Source organism: Salvia splendens, chromosome 12, assembly GCF_004379255.2.
Source record: "Salvia splendens isolate huo1 chromosome 12, SspV2, whole genome shotgun sequence".
Classification (NCBI taxonomy): domain Eukaryota; kingdom Viridiplantae; phylum Streptophyta; class Magnoliopsida; order Lamiales; family Lamiaceae; genus Salvia; species Salvia splendens.
In genome coordinates, this window is record NC_056043.1 from 12581061 (window position 1) to 12599402 (window position 18342).

The 18342-nt window shown below is 40.1% G+C and overlaps 2 protein-coding genes across 2 annotated transcripts; both read right to left on the bottom strand.

Annotated features, from left to right (window-relative positions):
* Positions 1-867: 867 nt before the first annotated feature.
* On the bottom strand, positions 868-2912 carry LOC121757345 (putative F-box/LRR-repeat protein 23). The gene is made up of 2 exons (XM_042152893.1): positions 2503-2912; positions 868-1739 (listed from the first exon to the last, which is right to left on the bottom strand). The coding sequence occupies exon 2, from the start codon at positions 1694-1696 to the stop codon at positions 1106-1108; it is 591 nt and encodes a 196-aa protein (XP_042008827.1). The 5' UTR covers positions 1697-1739; positions 2503-2912; the 3' UTR covers positions 868-1105.
* Positions 2913-11690: 8778 nt separating this feature from the next.
* LOC121757222 (putative F-box/LRR-repeat protein 9) lies at positions 11691-13250 on the bottom strand. The gene is made up of 2 exons (XM_042152735.1): positions 12802-13250; positions 11691-12360 (listed from the first exon to the last, which is right to left on the bottom strand). The coding sequence occupies exons 1-2, from the start codon at positions 13023-13025 to the stop codon at positions 12069-12071; spliced, it is 516 nt and encodes a 171-aa protein (XP_042008669.1). The 5' UTR covers positions 13026-13250; the 3' UTR covers positions 11691-12068.
* Between the last annotated feature and the right edge of the window lie 5092 nt (positions 13251-18342).

Consider the following 18342-nt stretch of genomic DNA (forward strand, 5'->3'; position numbering starts at 1 on the left):
ATAGCTGCTATAATATTTACCACCTCATCTGGAATAAGATGTTAAAACTTGGCCCACTCCCAAGTTGCATCCTCCACAAAAAAATCCGCAGTCTTACATAGCAGTTGATCAGGTGTGACCCAAACTCAAAAATGAGTTTGAATTTGGTGTAAATAGTTGAAAATGGTAAGTGCCATTCTGTTTTCTATCTCCAACAATTAATTAGTACTAGTGTCATCTTAGCCGGGATGGAGGGAGTAATACATTTTGAGACCAATACGCATTAACTCCAAATTCGAGCTTCATCTGTATTGCCCAACACTTCTTATAAGATTACTAAACTTCATCGATTTAGAGTTTTTTTGTTCCATTTGAATCATCGAATTATCAAACGAAATAAAAACACTAACATAGATATATTTCCTCTTAACTCATGGAAATGCACATTAACATCAAGCACGACAACGCAAAATTAAAGTGAGAATCTAGATGAGCTTTCAGAGGCGAAGCATCACACAAGTGTTGATAAAGTCCATCTTATCGACTTAACCCAACGCTTTGTTGTTGTTAAGCAGCTTAAAGTGAGCATAAAACTGCTTATCAACGACAACATGCATTGAGTATTCTGTATTGCATGGTCAATGTTAAAACTCAATAGGAACTATTATGCGTATTTGATTGTGAAGGAATAGAATGGGGACAGTTCAAAACAATGAGTGTTGCATTTCTTGTTTTTATGTAGTACTTCTATTTGGATAAAAAAAAAGATGGATAGATAAGCTCAAATATGATGCCAACAACAATTTGATTAAAACAAAATAACATAATATGATGGTAATGCAAAAGCAATGCAAAATGAGGACAGAGTCATGAGCTGTATGTTGCTACTAATAAAAGACAGAGAATCCATTGAGATATACCAAGCAAAAGGGGAGATATAATGAAACCTCCAAAATGCTGCCTTACAACTTGAAACCAACTAGCAACACAAACGCCTACTAAAATGTTAGGAGTGGTATTTGTCCATATAGATTTAAGCCAAAATCGATAGAAGAACCTTTATCGTCTACACCTACATAAAAAGTGAAGACATATCTTGAAATCTCAGGCACCTTAGCATTTTCATCTAAAAAGGTTTGAAATCGTAAGAATCAGCAAATCCTCCACAACCATCATCATCAGCGAAGCCGTCATCAGACGAATCAGGCCTGCAGAAATCTGCCAAATTCGATGATCTAATGACATCCCAACTTTCATATCCAGGATCTTCAAGCAAATCAGGATCACTAGTGTTACCGTCAGTAGGGAGTATCAGATCTTTTAATTGCTTTATACATCTGTTAAACAGAGCTTCATCTAGATCAACACCAGAGCATGTTCGAAGATCGAGTGATTCAAGGTGGGGGCAGCCATCGAGAATCGCTTCCACTCCCTTGTTCTTCGTATACAGTTCCCAAAGTCTGAGATGGCGCAGATTAGGCATGCTTTTTCCAATTGCAGTAGCATGCTTAGTGCAGAAATCTTCACCATGGAAATCCTCATCTTCTGGAAATAATGGATGTTCGTACCAATGTTGGCTATATGTAAATAATTTCAACATGGGGCAAGAGATGCCAATGGTTGCAAATTGTTTGGGAGTGAGAGATGGCATCCTGATAAGGTGCAACTCTTCCAGTTGAGGGAGTTTTTCCATCATATCAGTCAAATCAGTTTCCATTTGCTCATACCATGCGAGTGTAAGGCATCAAAGCTGACTTGATCTGTCAAAAGAGAAGAACATAAGACCATACCAGTGATTCTGGGTTCTAAAGAGAAAGAATTGGAAAACCACAAAATAGAGGTTCTAAAAGCAAGAATCACCACACCGGGAATATTTAGGTTGTACAAACAGGCAACAGCAGTAACACTCGGATCAAAACATTCAAATAACAAATTGAAATCCATAATGTTAAAGAAGCATCTGTATTGTATACACACTCAAGAGTACTTATTTTAAAATCAGCATAATTTCATCATACAAGCTAAAAAATTCACATAAACAGTGACGAGCCAGTACTATTCATAAAGCTTTTCTCAATCTCCACCTCCAGGCTCCAACCCATCTCCATGTATAAATGACAAGAATAAATAATGAGAATAGATGTAGCAGAAGACATAGCAAAAACATAATTACACATTTCCCATTTTGTTAACATATGAATAAGAAGCATTAACTAGATCCAATGCCTCACAACATGAAAATGACAACTATGCACAAAAATTTCAATGTTTAGCAACAATTTTTAAGCTCTCTATATAAGACTGTATGATACAATCCCTACCATCATCATGTTCTAACCTGCCAAAGCTCAAGCACTTAGCAATTTCTCAAAGCTGATTTCAACTAAGATATTTAAGACAATCACTATATAAAATTAATCTCCCAGAAATTCTGCAAATCAAAATTAAAGCACAAAATAGAAAGCAATCACCAAACACATACATACAGCAGAGAATGAAGCGTAGCAAAAGAAGAAATTATACCGGTCGGCGGCGTAGTTTAGAAACCCAAAATATTCTTCCATATTGATAACCTTGAGCTCGATCAACTGTCCCTGGCTACGATCCACAGCGCAGCGGCAAATGATGTCAAATTCGCAACGTCGATAGTCCAAATCAATAACGCGCCACATGGCGGGATTTTTGCAGACTCTCCGCCAAGTACTGCACACTAGCTGCGCACTCCCCAGTCTCTGTTCAGCGTGCAACCTTTGCAGGATATTCGCCGTCAATTCCTCCGGCAAATCCGGCGCCTTCGACATGCCGAATTCGGACTTCCTTTTCAACATTTTCGAATTTTAGGGTTAATTGCTTTAACGATATCGATAGTTCTTTGGCTACACTGAATCAAGTCTGTTTATAGAAAACAATTGAGCACTCCTTATTTTCTTAAATTTTTCTTGTATGTAGATTTAGTAGAGAAATTATTTGCATTGCCAATATTTTTTATAATTAAAACATTCGAGGAAACTTAATTCAATAAATTTTCTAAAGGGCAATAAATGGTAGTCTATTTAGGGAGAAGGAAATGTTATGTGGAAATATAACTAGAGATACTGATTAACTAAAAATCAAAATTCATTAATAAGATGAGATAATGAGCATAATGCCATCATACATGCTGAAATTTGTATAGAAACAGCAACGAGATCGTTAGACATTATGTCACCAATTGTTATGGGGGAGCAATATTGGAAGATATTATGTTACCGACTTACTAGGGATGAAATTCGAAACATAATCTCACACCTACTGCAACTCGAAAAAATCAATTAATTATACGAATATATAATCAGAAGGGAGTATACACTATCTATAGACAGAGAGGTGAGGCCATTCCAATAGGTGTTTGAAAATAACAAAAATGGACAATAACAAAAGCAGAATCATCAAGATATATTAAAGTCATATAATCAAACATTGTACTATAGTTAATGGAGTAAGGTAGCCTCAAGTGCATTCAAAATGAGGGCAGCTGTCAGTGGCGTATACAGGATTTTTGATCTGGGGTACGAATAAATAAATATATAATATGACAAAAAAAACTAATGAAAATACTATAGTATTCTGAAACAATGTTTAGTTTTAAATCTATAGAATTCAAAATATAAAAGAAAAATACATAACATCTAGTTTATTTTTCGAGAAAATTTATGATTTTTTTCGAGGAAATTTATGATTCAAAATATAAAAGAAAAATACATAACATCTAGCCAATCCCATTTATCATACCATGAAGTCATAAATCTACACGAACCTCCAATTTCTTTTCGAGGAAATTTATGATTTTTGGCTGACAAGGTTTTCTAAGAATATAGGCTCTTCTAACTGCATCTCGCTCATGTGGAGGATACTCCATTATGTCTTTTCTTTTCCCAGGATCTTGAAGAACGTATTCAACATCATAAATCAATTCTTTCTCGCGAGATGACACACTAGCATTTGAAGGAGACACATTATCAATTAAAGCAGTAGTGCTTAAAGCTGGAGTGTTTGAAGGAGGAGGATTTGCTGCAGAGTTTGAAGCAGAAGGGTTTGCAGCTCGAGAGCTAGACGTCGGAGAGCTTATGTCACGAGATTTTCTCTTTTTGGAGATAAATTGTCGAAGATCGAATTGTTTCCTCATTATTAATAATTTTCTGCAAATATATTCAGAATCATTATAAACTAAACTTATAAATAATTAAAGCACAAGTATTAACATTACAAAACAATACAATTAAGCTTTAAATTGAAACTGTATTGTAGTAAATTCTAATATTCTACTCTCTAAAATAATACTACTAAAGAATTGAGAATTACATTCTTATATAGTGAATCACGGCTGTTTACATTCCCTAGACAATAAAAAATAGCTTTAATCTCAATTCTCAAATAATTTGACATTATTGAACTACTATATATAATTGTATTTGCATCAATTTTTCTTGGAAACTGAAATTGATATAGAAACAATCAAACAAACTTAATAAATTCACCCTCTTTAATACCCATTAATTTACTAACCTTCTCAGTATCTCTCCTGTCTTTGGAGAACCGAGGAGAGAGAACAAATTCTCAAATACTCAACAGGCGACTCAGCAGTTGAAGCAGACCGGAGAGGCGGAGACGACGGACGCTACACTGCACGCAGTCAAAGCGGCGACTCGGAGGAGAAAGCTTTTGCCAAACGCAGTCAATGCGGCGACTCGGAGGAGAAAGCTTTTGTCAAGGAACTCAATCGACTCTAGAGGTTTTAATTTGGGCGAAATTAATAGGGCTTGATTTTTTAATTTCAATTTTTTTACCTTATGTATTTATTTCCTTCTACAAATTTAATTTAAATCCGAATATTTTTTGAATTTGATTTCTTTTTTTACCTTTGTGTCATTTTTATTTCCTTCTATCTCTTCAGAAATATTAATTGTATATTAATAATTTTTTCCCCAAATACTAATAAAAGACTGAAAGGGGTTCATTGATACTCCTATCTCATTATATACCAAGCAAGCCTCCAACAAAATCTCATTACAACCTCCTTCAAGAATAGATATAGTAATAACCATCAAAACCTCCACAACAACTAATAATATCCACCATGAATCAATAACATAGCTATCCTTCCGTTTCTTTATCCAATCCATTAAACTGATAGAGTCGGTATGGAGCCACACATCTTTTCTTTGCTGAGCAGAATCAGAGACTTTCTGAAATGTGGAGCATAGCCGAAGATCAAGTGATTTGAGGTGGGGGCAGCCATTGAGAATAGCTTCCAACCCCTTGTATCCCATCCGATCTTAACAAAGTTGGAGATGGCGCAGATTAGGCATGGTTTTTCCAATTGGGCAAGATATCCCAATGGTTTCAAACTCATTGGATATGAGCATTGGATTCATCATAAGGTGCAGCTCTTCCAATTGTGGCAGTTTTTTAATTCCCATAATCAACTCACTTGGATCGTAATCATCACACTATACAAATGTAAGAGCATCCACAACCGTGCTCTTGCCAGCGGCACGGTTGTGGGCCAGACCCCACTTTTTCTGCCTGCTCTCTGGCAAGAGCAAGGACGAGTACGATTAATTTAAAATTCAATTACACAAAAACATTTCCATAATACTAAAATTCATTAAAAAACCACAATAAATATTACAAATTACAAATAAAATAAAAAAGACATAATTAAAATCCTAAAAATTAAAAATTACATAATTAAAATCCTAAAAATTAAAAATTACACAATTATTGGCTAATATTACCCGAGGAAGACTACGCATCCGGCGGCACCAACCCCAATTGTTTTTGGAGACCCAATATTATGGTCTCGTGCGTTTAAAGTTGCGTGGGGGTCATAGATGACCTATCGGCCATATTGAGTTGGGCCAAAAGGGCACACAACGAGTTGTTCGGGGGTGGGGGTGGAACATAGAGGGTTCGAGAGCGGGGGCAGATGGAGTCGCGTCGCGACGGCGTTCGGCCGCCGCCTTCTTCCTTCCTTGCGGTCGGCGTCGGGAACCGCTTGGTCCGGCGTCGGGGCTACCCAAGTTAGCTTCGGCGAGTTGGCTAGCCACTTCTTCGCCGGCGTCGGATAGGGATGCCGACCGTGACCGTTTGGAGGAGCCGCTAGAGGAGGATGTTACGCCTCCCAGATACTTCGGGTGCGTCCTCGTTTCCTGCCAAACATTTAGGTACTTGAACGACTTACCGTTCATGGATTGGTAGGTGCTCAGCGCCGCAGTGATGATGTCGACCTCGCTCCGGCCGCTCCCGGCATTCCGCGACTCCTGGAGGAAATAGCCATTGAACTTGCCAATTTCGTCGTTGGCTCGGCCGATGCAGTTGCGCACCATACTCTCGTTGCGCTCGATCGTTCCCGGCGGCCGGTTTGCATTGTACCGCCGAGAGACGCGCCACCAAAAGTGATCGCCGGATTGGTTCGTGCCAACAACCGCATCTTCGGATATTTCCAAGTACGCCTTGAACAATCTATCCATCTCCGCCGGTGAGTACGGTGTGCGAACACCGGCGCGAGATGGAGGAGTCGGAGTTTGGGAAGGGACGGGAGGCCTAGGCTCCGGTGTCCACCCGTATCGCCCATCGGAGCCACCTTGGTCGTCGACCGTGTATGGCCGGTAGCCACCCGGAACGCCCGAATCTTGGGTGAGAGGAGGGGCCGAATAGTCCGTTTTCGGACTAGGAAACGGTTGTGAACCGAACCATTCGGGGTTCCAACCGTAGGAGCCGCTTGGGTTATCGTCGTGACCGGACATAGTGGTGTTGTAGGGTGTGAGAAAATGAAGATGAAAATGGATATGAGAGATTGAAGATGAGAATGGAGATGAGAGAATGATGATGAGAATTGTGTAGTTTGATGTGAATTTTTGGGAGTGAAATGGGGGGTATTTATAGATGAAAGTGTGTATTTTTGGGGTAAAAAAAAATTAAAAAGTGGGAAAAAACGGTTATAAACGGATATATTTTTTTAGGGAAGTGAATTTTTTTTTTATCGGTTTTTTAATTAAAAACCGATTTTTATTTTAAAAAAAATAATTTAAACACAGCGGCTATGCCGTTGACGAATGAGGGCGCGCCACGTCAGCTGCTCGATGCATCGAGCAGCGCCATGCCAGCGGCGGTGGGTGGCGTCCATGCCAGCGGCGCGGACCGCCGTGGCGACGGACGCCACCGTTGTGGATGCTCTAAGGCATCGAAGCTGACATGATATGTGGAAAAAGTAGAACATACACCATACTACTAATCACCACACTAGGAAGAATGAAGCTGTACAAAGATGAGAACAAAATAATCAAAATTCAGTAAGGTTAAAGAAACTGTAGAAAACTCAATTAATCAAATATGAAATGAAAGAATTGTACCGATCTGCTACGTAATTTTGCAAGCCATTCAAATTCCAAACTGACAATTTGGAGGTCGAGGAGTTGTCCCTGGCTTAGATCAACGGCGCGACGGACAAGGTAATTGAATTTGTTCTCCCAGCAACGGAAAATTTCGCCGAAATCGCGGGCGGCGGGACGTCGATAGTCCAAATCAATAGGGCGCCCACTTCATGGGAAAAATCAGAAAAGTGAGAAAGTTTATTCTCCTACGCCGTTGACTAATGGGAGCGCGCCACGTGTGCGTCCGCTGGCACGGACGTGCTCGATACATCGAGCAGCGCCGTGCCAGCGGCGCGAGCGCAGCGGCGGCGGATGGCGTCCGTGCCAGCGGCGCGGACGGCGGTGGCGACGGACGCCACCGCTGCGCATGCTCTAAGTTTTAAATTTCCTAAGTTTTCTCTCTCCAACAATTAATTACTCCCTCCGTCCCATAGTAGATGTCACTTGGGGATTGACACGTGATTTTAGGAGGTGTTGTTTTGTGTGTTAAGTGGAAAAAGAAAATAATATATTTATATTAATGTGAGAGAACTTTTCCTAAAAAAAAAGGAAATGTGACATCTTTTGTGGGACAAACTAAAAAGGAAAATGTGACATCTATTATGGGACAAATGAAGTAGTACATTTTGAGACCAATAAGCATTAAGTCCAAATTCGAGCTTCATCTTTTTTGTCCAACACTTATAAGATTACCAAACTTCATCGATTTAGATTTTTTTTGTTCCATTTGAATCATCGAACTATCAAACGAAATCAAAACATTAACATAGATATTTTTCCTTTTAACTCATGGAAATGCACATTAATATGAAGCACGACAACGCAAAATTAAAGTGAGAATCTAGATGAGCTTTTAGAGGCAAAGCATCACACAAGTGTTGATGAAGTCCAACTTATCGACTTAACCCAACGTTTTTGTTGTTGTTGATAAGCAGCTTAAAGTGAGCATAAAACTGCTAATCAACAACAAGTATTGAGTATTCTGTATGGCATGGTCAATGTAAAAATTCAATAGGAACTATTATCCGTATTTGATTGTGAAGGAATAGAATGGGGGCAGTTATTTCTTTTGTTTTTATGTAGTAATTCTATTTGGATAAAAAAAAGATGGATAAACTCAAATATGATGCCAACAACAATTTGATTAAAACAAAATAACATCATCGTTCACCATTCTTAATTCATATTTTTTATTACTAGTACTAGGAGTACTCACTATAATTAAAAATAGTCAAATTGAATAAATAAGTTCTAAATTAATACCCCCTCCGTCCCCAGAGAATATGCACTTTGGGTACGACACGAGTTTAACGCAAAATTGGTAAAATAAGAGAGATGTAGAGAGAAAAAGTAATTAAAGTTTTGTTAGTGGGGATGGGCCCACCTTATTAGAGAGAAGAGAGTTTCCAAGATTGGAAAGTGCATATTCTTGTGGGGCTAAGACCATCCACAATACGAATAGCCCAGCAATAGCCCAGCCATAGCCTAGCCACTGCCACATCATCAGCACTAAAAATCCTCCTACCACATCATCAAAACAAGTAAATAGCCCAGCAATAGCCCAGCCATAGCCTAGGCACATAATATCCGCATCACTATTAACAAATATATACAAAATGAAATAATTAACAATCACACAATATACGAAATTTAATTTACGAGACATATACGGGAAAAGTTTAATAATAATATAAAAATTTTAAAAAGTACAATAATTTAAAAAAATACATTAATTTTAAAAAAAATACAATAATAAAAAGGAGTGCCAATTCACTCCTCGTTTCCGTCGTCGCCGCCTCCGTCGCTGTCGCCACCATCGCCACCGCCGCCACCGCAGCCGCCGCGGTCTCCCTCCGTGCCGCCTCCAACTCGTCCTGCAGGCTCATGAGCAAGGTTTGAAGCACGCTCTTCTCCACGGGATCTGTCGCCACCCGCCATTCGGCCATCGTCTTGATCAACTGAGCGCGCGTTTGGGCGCGAGCGAAGAATTTGAGATCCTCGGTGGATTGGCCAAGGGGGGATGCCGACTGGACCTCCTGGGAAGCCCCGGCGTTCCCCCTCACCTCCCGCTGAGCGCGCTTGCGCCCCATCGGGCGAGGTCGGCCACCGACCGAACGCGGCGTGGGGAACTCCTGCGTCGTCTCGGGGAGGTCGTGGGAACCACCGCTGCTGCCGCTGAAATCGCCGGTGTAGTTCAGTCGTTGCTTCTTCGGCCAGCCAGAGTCGACACCTACTCGGAACTTCTCGGACTCGTTCAGCACAAGATAGCAGTTCCAGTAGGTGAAGTCCTTGTATACCCCTTCAGTGGGAAGGCTTTCTCAGCTATTCTCCTGCAGTCCTCCTCCGTTTGGCCACTGCTCATCATGCGGAGTGCGTTGGTGTACAAACCCGAAAATCGGGAGACCGCACTCCTGATTCGGTTCCAGGCCTTCCGGCAATCCTCCCTGTTGCGTGGCCTCCCCTCCGGGCAAAATCTCATGTAGGCTGCTGCTATCTTGCCCCACATGTTGACGATCCTCTGCTCGTTCGAAACGAGAGGATCGTCGCAAACACTCACCCACGCCTTGCAGAGCGCGACGTTCTCCTCGTCCGTCCACCTCCTCCGTACCTCCTCCTCACCCGGCTGCGACGACTCGCCGACCTTCTTCTTGCCCTTCTTCGCGGGGGCGCCACGCACCCGCTCTGCCCCTCCCCCTTCAACGAGAGTTTTCGGAGCTCCAGGAGTATCAAACACCAAGTCATCTAAGAAGAAACTATCAAACCCCAAGGGCGTTTGGGTCGATGTGTGCGATGAACCAGTCGAAAAATCTAAACTGGGGCGATAGACATCCCCCGCCGTCGCCGGGGACCCCCCATAAGTCCACTGTGTAGCCGGTACTACCCCCGGAGTCCCCTGTGTCGGCGGTACCCCCCCGGGCATCATCTGCATCCCGGGTGCCCATCCCGGTGGTGCCCACCCCGGTACCGCCGGAAACCCCCCCGGCGGACTCCCCCCCGTTGGCATCCCGGAATACATCTGCTGCCACGGGTACATGTTGTAGTACCCGGGCATCTGACCCCATCCACTTCCCACGGGGATCGACGGAGTTTGTGACCCGCTACTCCCGGAACTAGGCTCGTTGTTGAGATCCATTTCCCTTGTTGATCTTGTACAGAAATTAAGATAGAGAGAGTATGGTGCGAATGAAAATGACGAGCAAAGCGCGTATATATAGTGTTTCGGAAAAAAAAATTTAAATTTCGCGCTAGGCGGTGCGCTGGGCGATCCGGGCGCTGCAATAGCGCCAAGCGGACCGCCCAGCGCCACGCGGCCGCCCAGCGCTGCGCGGTTTCTCTCTCCATTCGCCCGCTGGGCGACTGCAATAGACCGCCCAGCGAACCGCCCAGCGCCAGAGCTCGGCTGGGCGGTCGGCTGGGCGGCATTGTGGATGGTCTAAATAAAAATGAAAGAGTGCATATTATTGTGGGACAGGGGAGTGTATGATAGAGGTCGAATGATTTCACCTCTTCTAGTGTCATATATGTGAAATGCACTTTTGGTGTGATAGATAAGATAAGTTTCAAGTTAACAAATAAGGTCCTAGCATGAATTAGGGCTCAACATTGTCTTGAGACGTTAGTATTCATGTCTTATTAGGGGTGAAATTCCTCCAATTTTGTAGTAATAACCAAAATTTAACATTCAAAGCATAATACATAACATCAAGATTTTGAGTATATAACTATATATAGTTGATACTAGTTCAGTGGCATGATTGCTGAATTGCTGAATCATGAAAATCAATTAAATTTAGGCATCGAAGCTGACATACATCTGTGAAAAGAGTAGAACATAGAGCATATTAGTGACTATGCAGAACGACAGAATGAGATCATAAAGTTTTTAAAACTACGAATCACCACACCATGAATATTTGAATAAGAAAATCGGCAAAAAAATTATGTCCTCACTGCAAATCCTCACAAGAACCAGATAAACTAACAACAATCATTGATTCATAGCATGAAAATTTCAATATCTAGCAACAAATGGACGTCTAACATCAAATCTGGTGCTTTAGTCTAGCACCAGATTTGAGCAGAGGATATGAAATGAAAGAATTATACCGATCAGCTACGTAGTCTAGCAACTCAATCGGCATCTAATCGCCAATCTTTAGCTCGAGCAGTTATCCCTAGCTTAAATCAACTGCACGAAGGACAAGGTACTCGAATTTGTGGACCACACAACGGCAAATGTCGCCATGTCCACAGCCCACAGTTACTACTCCTACAGCTTAATAAAAACAATTCGAGTATGCACAATGTCTAAATACACCATACAAAAAGATTATTATCATTGTAAATCCTTTAACAAAGGAAGAATTGCCAAAACTAAGAGAATCAATATTTAATAAAAAGCACAATTAAAGTAATTCCAATAAAAAACATCACAACAAGCACCATCATGTGTGAAATCATCAGGATACACAGCATCGGTATCATAGTTATCCTGCCATTTCTTAAGCCAATCCAAGAAACTGATAGAGTCGGAATAGAGCCACAGATCTTTTTCAAAACATCTTTTGCCTAGAGCCCCCCTTGTTCTTCGTCAAAACCAGAGCATCGTCGAAGATCAAGTGATTTGAGGTTGGGGTAGCCATCGAGAATCGGGTTCCAGTACCTTATTTCCAGTTATATATTGACAAAGCCAGAGATGGTACAGATTAGGCATGGTTTTCCAATTGCGGCAACGTACTCTCTAAAATCCGGACCCTTGGTTAAACAGTTGTGATATGTAAATGATTTCAACATTGGGCAAGCAATGCCAATGGTTTCAAAATCTTCAAGATCGACCCATGGCTTCATGACAAGGTGCAACTCTTCCAATTGTTGCAATTTTGTTATATGCAAAGTCAAAGGAGTACTTCCTCCTTCATAATTACGTAGATACTCTACAAGCTTAAGGCATCGGAGCTGACTTGATCTGTCACAACATACACCAATTTTGGTTCTGAGAAAAGAAATATAAGTACTAAAACTTGTGGTTAAATTTACAAATTTAGTAGTAGTATTTTGGATGTCCCAACTAAGTTGTCATTTTCTTTTTAACAAAAAAAATAAAACACCCAATTATGCTTACTTTATTCCAATTGATTACTTTATTCCACCATTTACTTTACTCTCACTTTATATTTCCTACTTTATTCCCCTCTCCTATTTTTCACCACAATTTCTTAATCTCCTATTTAGTTGGTTAGAAGGTTACAGAACTCGACATCAACAAAGTGAATAAATTTAAATCATAATCTCCATAGAAACGAAAGCATTGAGATAAAAAGTTTATTATACTCCAAATTAACCTAGGTTTAATTTGATGTTAGAAGAAATTAAAGCGGAAACAGCAAAAAAAGGAAGCAATTTGTACCGGTCGGCTACATAGTTTAGCAAGGCATCGAGGTGAGAACCGGGAAGCGTTAGATCGAGCAATCGTCCCTGACTACGATCCACTGCACAACGGGAAATGTTAAATTCTGTCACGTGCGTGGACTGGGCAGCAACAGGTATAGCAAATGCAAAGGCTATCAGATTCGCTGCGGCAGATGTTCCCGAAATCGCCACAGGGAGGGATCCTTGGAGACTCTCCACCATGTAGTGCACACAAACTGCGCACTCATCAGTATCTCTTCGGGGTGCAGCCTTAGCAATCTATTCGCCGTCGTTCGGTCCATTGCGGCCAAGGAATTGGAGTTTCAGTTTGAATTATTGGCGAGCTTGATTCAGATTTCATTCTTCGATACCTAGGTTTCGGTATTGGGTATTTGGGTTGGGTGTGGAATGTTTTTTAAAAATTGAAATAATTATTGGCTCCTCGGTTCAAATTACTGCCTCTTCGGCCATTTATAATTTCATTCTGATTCATACGAATTTTAATAAATTATTTTATTTTATAAAAAAAAGTCTACTTTTATATATTAATTTTATAATTAAATGTGAATTTAATGATTTAGTTGAGTACTCCCTCCGTCCCAATTAGGTTGAGACAAAATTTTGAACATAGAAATTAAGAAATTGTGTTGAAAAGTGGTGAGAAAAATAAAGTAAGTTAAATAAAGAGAGATTAGATAATAATGGAATAAAGTAAGAGATATTGATATTTTATTTTTTTATCAAAAGAGGAAATCACTCAACTTAATTGAGACATTTCAAAAAGAAATACTCAACTTAATTGGAACTTGAGAGTATAAGATTAAACTGCAAAAAAAATGGTCATTGGCTCGTTGCCTCATTGGACAAAGGATGTATAGTAGCGGTATGAAAGCTTTGATTTCTAAGAGATATCCTAAGATGTTGCTCTAGTTTGCATATAGATTAAAAACATATATAATTCACGCACTTGATCAAGTTAAACAGTCAACGGATCAAGCAAGCTACTATCTGATCGTTGGTTCTGCAAACTGAGAGTCTTAGAGCTTTCAAGACCTTAACCCACAATACTATAGACTAGTAAAGGGAAGTAAGGGTCGAATCCCTCAGGGACAGAGGAGTGTCGAGTTGTGTTTGGGACATTGGGGGTTTTGGCTGCGACCACGCTTTACAGTGGGTTAAGTTTAAACTAAGAAAACATGGACTAATCAAGTTACTATGACTAAACTGATCAAGTCACTAACTAAACGGGTCAACTAAACTAGACAGACTCAAAACGAAGATACATGCTGGATCGATCAACTAAACTAAGGATATGATGTTATTTCTGTAAAAAGTAACTCGGGTCACTGACACAACTAAACGCACTATTATAAAGCTGTAAATAATGAAAAGGTGACAGGGACTGGTATTCTAACTAACTATGGCCTTCTTCTTCGCTAAGCAAACGACGGGAAGAAAAACTAAAGCAGATCTAAACAAAGCTTCTAACATAGAACGGGAAACAAACAAATCGAACATAGATCCATGCAAATCGAACGTAAAGAAAGAAGACCTATAGCAAATACCCTAATTTCATGCAAGTTGACGAACTAAAACTCAGATCTAACTACAGAAAATAGGAAACAGAACGACGAACAATTATCAGAATAGAATCTAACTCAGAGATCATCAACTCCAAACCAGCATGCATCGCAAACTCCATCTCAGGCTCAAATCTAAATTTAAACAACTGAATTATGCAGATCTAACTTCAACTCAGAATAGAACTAAATCTAAACAAGAGAAACGAAAATACCTGCAAGTTTACAGGGTAGATCAACTCTAAATTAGTATTATCAACCATTTTACAATATCAACTTGATGCACTATTTATTAGCACTAAAAATACCTGCAAGTTTACAGGGTAGATCTAGTATAGCTAAAGTACCGGGATATCGAACACATGGAATAAGATTGCAACTGGCTATCATATACTACGCGTCATATACTATTTAAAGACACGGATGTTTTTTTGTTTGATTTTATTAAACTAGACTGAAAAATAAATAAACAAATAAAAAGAAAACATATAAACAATGATACAAAGCAGACATAGGAATGTAGAATATTAGGATCCAAAACACAATTGACTTTCTTGAATTACGGTCTCTAGAGTTATTAAGTCGGTCACTTAACTGGATTAAACCCTCTCCCGAGGTGAGAAATCCGTAGTTTAGGTGTTGAAATCAAAGTCCCCTTTAAATCTCTAACATCTAACTCCTAAAAGATCGTTAAGACCAATGACCTCACATGAAACCTCAACTCTTCCGAGTTCTATTGAATTAAACTGTGAATTATCCATTTTCCAAGTCAACTATTTCGTCTCCCGAGTACTCTAATCAACTATAACATGTATTCAAGAGGTAGCTAATCAATTGAATATAGAAAGCGCAAGGATAAATCAAATAACTAAGAGAGCTAACAAGGAAAATCAATCGAATATCTTCACCAAAAATTCCACAATTGATGTTTAACTCATAGACAAGTAAAAACTACAAATAAAGTACGAGACATGAACGAAATTGATAAAACCCAAGGTTGAATTTTCAATCTTCAGTCTTCTCTTGCCTGGATCTGCAGAACTCCGCTCCAATGGAAGATGGATGAATTTAAGGGTGGAATATGGAATGGAAGAAGTGTAGAGAAGGAGAAGGATTGGAGGCTCTGAGATCAAGATTATGAATTAGATTCAGAGGTATTTATAGGCTGGAAAAAGTTTATTTTTGATAAATTTCGTGCCCTATAAGAAATAGGAGAGATTTGGCTTCACAATATAATAATTTTTTTCTTCCGTGAATTTTCGCATAAATTCCCGCCAGCTTTGACTACACTGCGCAACGTTTGTAGAATTATCATAACTTTCTTCACAGAACTCCGATTGAGACATGCAAGATATTCACGCGAAGCTCTTTCGAAGACGAAGAGAATGGCATGTAGTAAGCACTGACTGGACTTCAAAATCGCTGGCAGAATGGGCTCCAACAGAGGCTGCTGCACTTTGGCCTTTTTTCACCTTTTTCTATCATTTATCAACAAACACGTCAAAAATACCAAATGTATAACATATGCAATTTAAGAACATAATTTGCATCATTGACATTTAAAACAAGTCAAATCTAGTCCTTAAAAACATGCAAAATCTGTGTTTGTCACACATGCATCCGGAAGAACTTTGTACCTGTGCCAATATTTGCTCAAGCTCTCACCAGGTTCTTGGGTAGCTTCTCTGATTTCCCTTAGAAGTGCATTTGTTTTTGCTGCTGGGATGAATTGGTTTAGGAACTCCCTCTTGAAATCTGACCATGTCTCGATAATATTGGGTTCCAATCCTCTAAACCAAGCATCTGCTTCACCTCTCAAAGATAGGGGAATAGTTCTCGGCTTGAAATTCTCTTCACTTTGCCCCTTTGGCCTTATCTGCACTCTGCAAATTTTTTCGAACTCACGAAGAAATTCATTCGGGCTCTTAGCACTAGTTCCCAAGAAGATAGGTAAGGCGGCAAGTACTTCTGGGTTCACATACACTGATTCCTGCCCTTGAGTGATAGATATGGCAGACGTCGGCTCATTCACCGAGTGGGCATAGAGTGAACCTATCTCCAGATCATCTTTCTGATTACAAACCGTGGTGGGTTCCTCTTGGGTTCCCTCCTGGTCTGGGGCGGCTATCGATTCAAGCGGACTCACCATGGTGATGTCCTCACTTTCCTTGCTGCAGGCATCCGATTCTGTTGGTGGAGTGGGAAGTGATTCGTCTTGAACAATGTTTGGCTCCACTCCTTTTTCTTCTTCTTCTTCTTCTTCTTCTTCTTCTTCTTCTTCTTCTTCTTCTTCTTCTTCTTCTTCTTCTTCTTCTTCTTCTTCTTCTTCTTTTTCTTCTTCTTCTTCTTCTTCTTCTTCTTCTTCTTCTTCTTCTGTTTGTCTCTTAAACTCGGTGCCTTCGAACTGGGGAAATCAGAAAACAACAAAATGTTTATTTACAAAATTCAAACTAAAATTGTTAAGTAAAACCTGAATTATTCTACTCAGATGATCGACAACTTTATTCTCTGTTCCTACCTTATATTTTGTCTCCCAATTGAATTCTTGCAGTAATAGTACCCAACAGATCAGTCTGGGTTTGACTCTTTTTTTTCCAACAAGTACTTGATTGCTGCATGATCAGTATACACAATAACTTTGGAACCAAGTAGATAAGGGCGAAATTTTTCAAAAGAGAACACAATGGCCAGCATTTGTTTTTCCGTTGTATCATAGTTCTTTTGGACTTGGTTCAAAGTCTTTGAAGCATAGAAAATGACATAACTCTTCCCATCGATTCTCTGACCCAAGACTGCTCCCAATACAAAATCACTGGCATCGCACATCACCTCAAAGGGGTGATTCTAATTAGGGGCTCTGATAATTGGCGCTGAAACAAGTAGATCTTTCAGAAGTTGGAAAGCTTTCTGGCATGCTTCATAAAAAACGAACTCCACATCATTCTTGAGGAGATGGGTTAACGGTTGAGATATCTTTGCAAAGTCTCTAATAAACCTCCTATAGAACCCAGCAGGTCCCAGAAAAGCTTGAATTTCTTTCTGATTCGTGGGAAATGGCAGTTTGTTAATCACCCCCACTTTAGCTTTGTCGACTTGTATACCCTTCTCTGATACAACATGGCCTAAGATAATTCCTTCGAGGACCATAAAGTGGCATTTCTCAAAATTTAATACCAGATTTTTCTCTTGACATCTCTGCAATACCAAGTCCAGATTACCCAGGCAAGATTCGAAAGAATTTCCATAGACGGTGAAGCCATCCATGAAAATTTCGATGCATTGTTCTAACAGAACAGAGAAGATGCCCGTCATACATCTGGAAGCATATGTTCCAAAGGGGCAGGTGAAAGTTGTTTTCTCCTGATCTTCCGGATCCACATATATCTGGAAGTACCCACTATAGCCATCTAGGAAGCAAAAGTATTGTTTTCGATAATCAATGCACATTCTACAACCTGTGACCAACCTTGTGGGCACCAACTCATTCTTGTCATTCTTCACTACTTGTATTCCAGACTTTTTGGGTACCATGTGTACTGGACTGACCCATTTGCTATCTGGAATGGAGTAGATGATTCCCAAAGCTAACAGCTTAAGAACCTCCTTCAGAACTTCCTCTCTCATATTAGGATTCAATTTCCTCTGTTGCTCACAGTGTGCCTTGGCACCCTCTTCAAGACGAATGTGGTGCATGCAGAGATTAGGACTTATGCCTATTAGGTCTGACAAAGTCCACCCTATAGCCTTCTGATTTCTTCTTAATACTTCCAGTAATTCCTCTTCTTGTTTCTCAGTCAACCGGCTATTGATGATTACTGGAAATGTCTGTTCGTCTCCCAGATAAGCGTATTTCAAATCTGCGGGCAGTGTCTTCAACTCCTTCTTAGGCGAGATCGCCTCTTGAGGTAATGGGTTCTTTTCCGTGATTTTCGCCGCATGTTCTCCGAAGTCAGGTAATT

Bases quoted from the DNA above. Each gene is read 5' to 3' on its own strand.
- LOC121757222 (XM_042152735.1), bottom strand. From the start codon at position 13,025: ATGGTGGAGAGTCTCCAAGGATCCCTCCCTGTGGCGATTTCGGGAACA. The intron at 12,361-12,801 runs GTACAAATTGCT...ATGTTGTGACAG, and splicing joins CTAAACTATGTAGCCGACCG to ATCAAGTCAGCTCCGATGCC.
- LOC121757345 (XM_042152893.1), bottom strand. From the start codon at position 1,696: ATGGAAACTGATTTGACTGATATGATGGAAAAACTCCCTCAACTGGAA.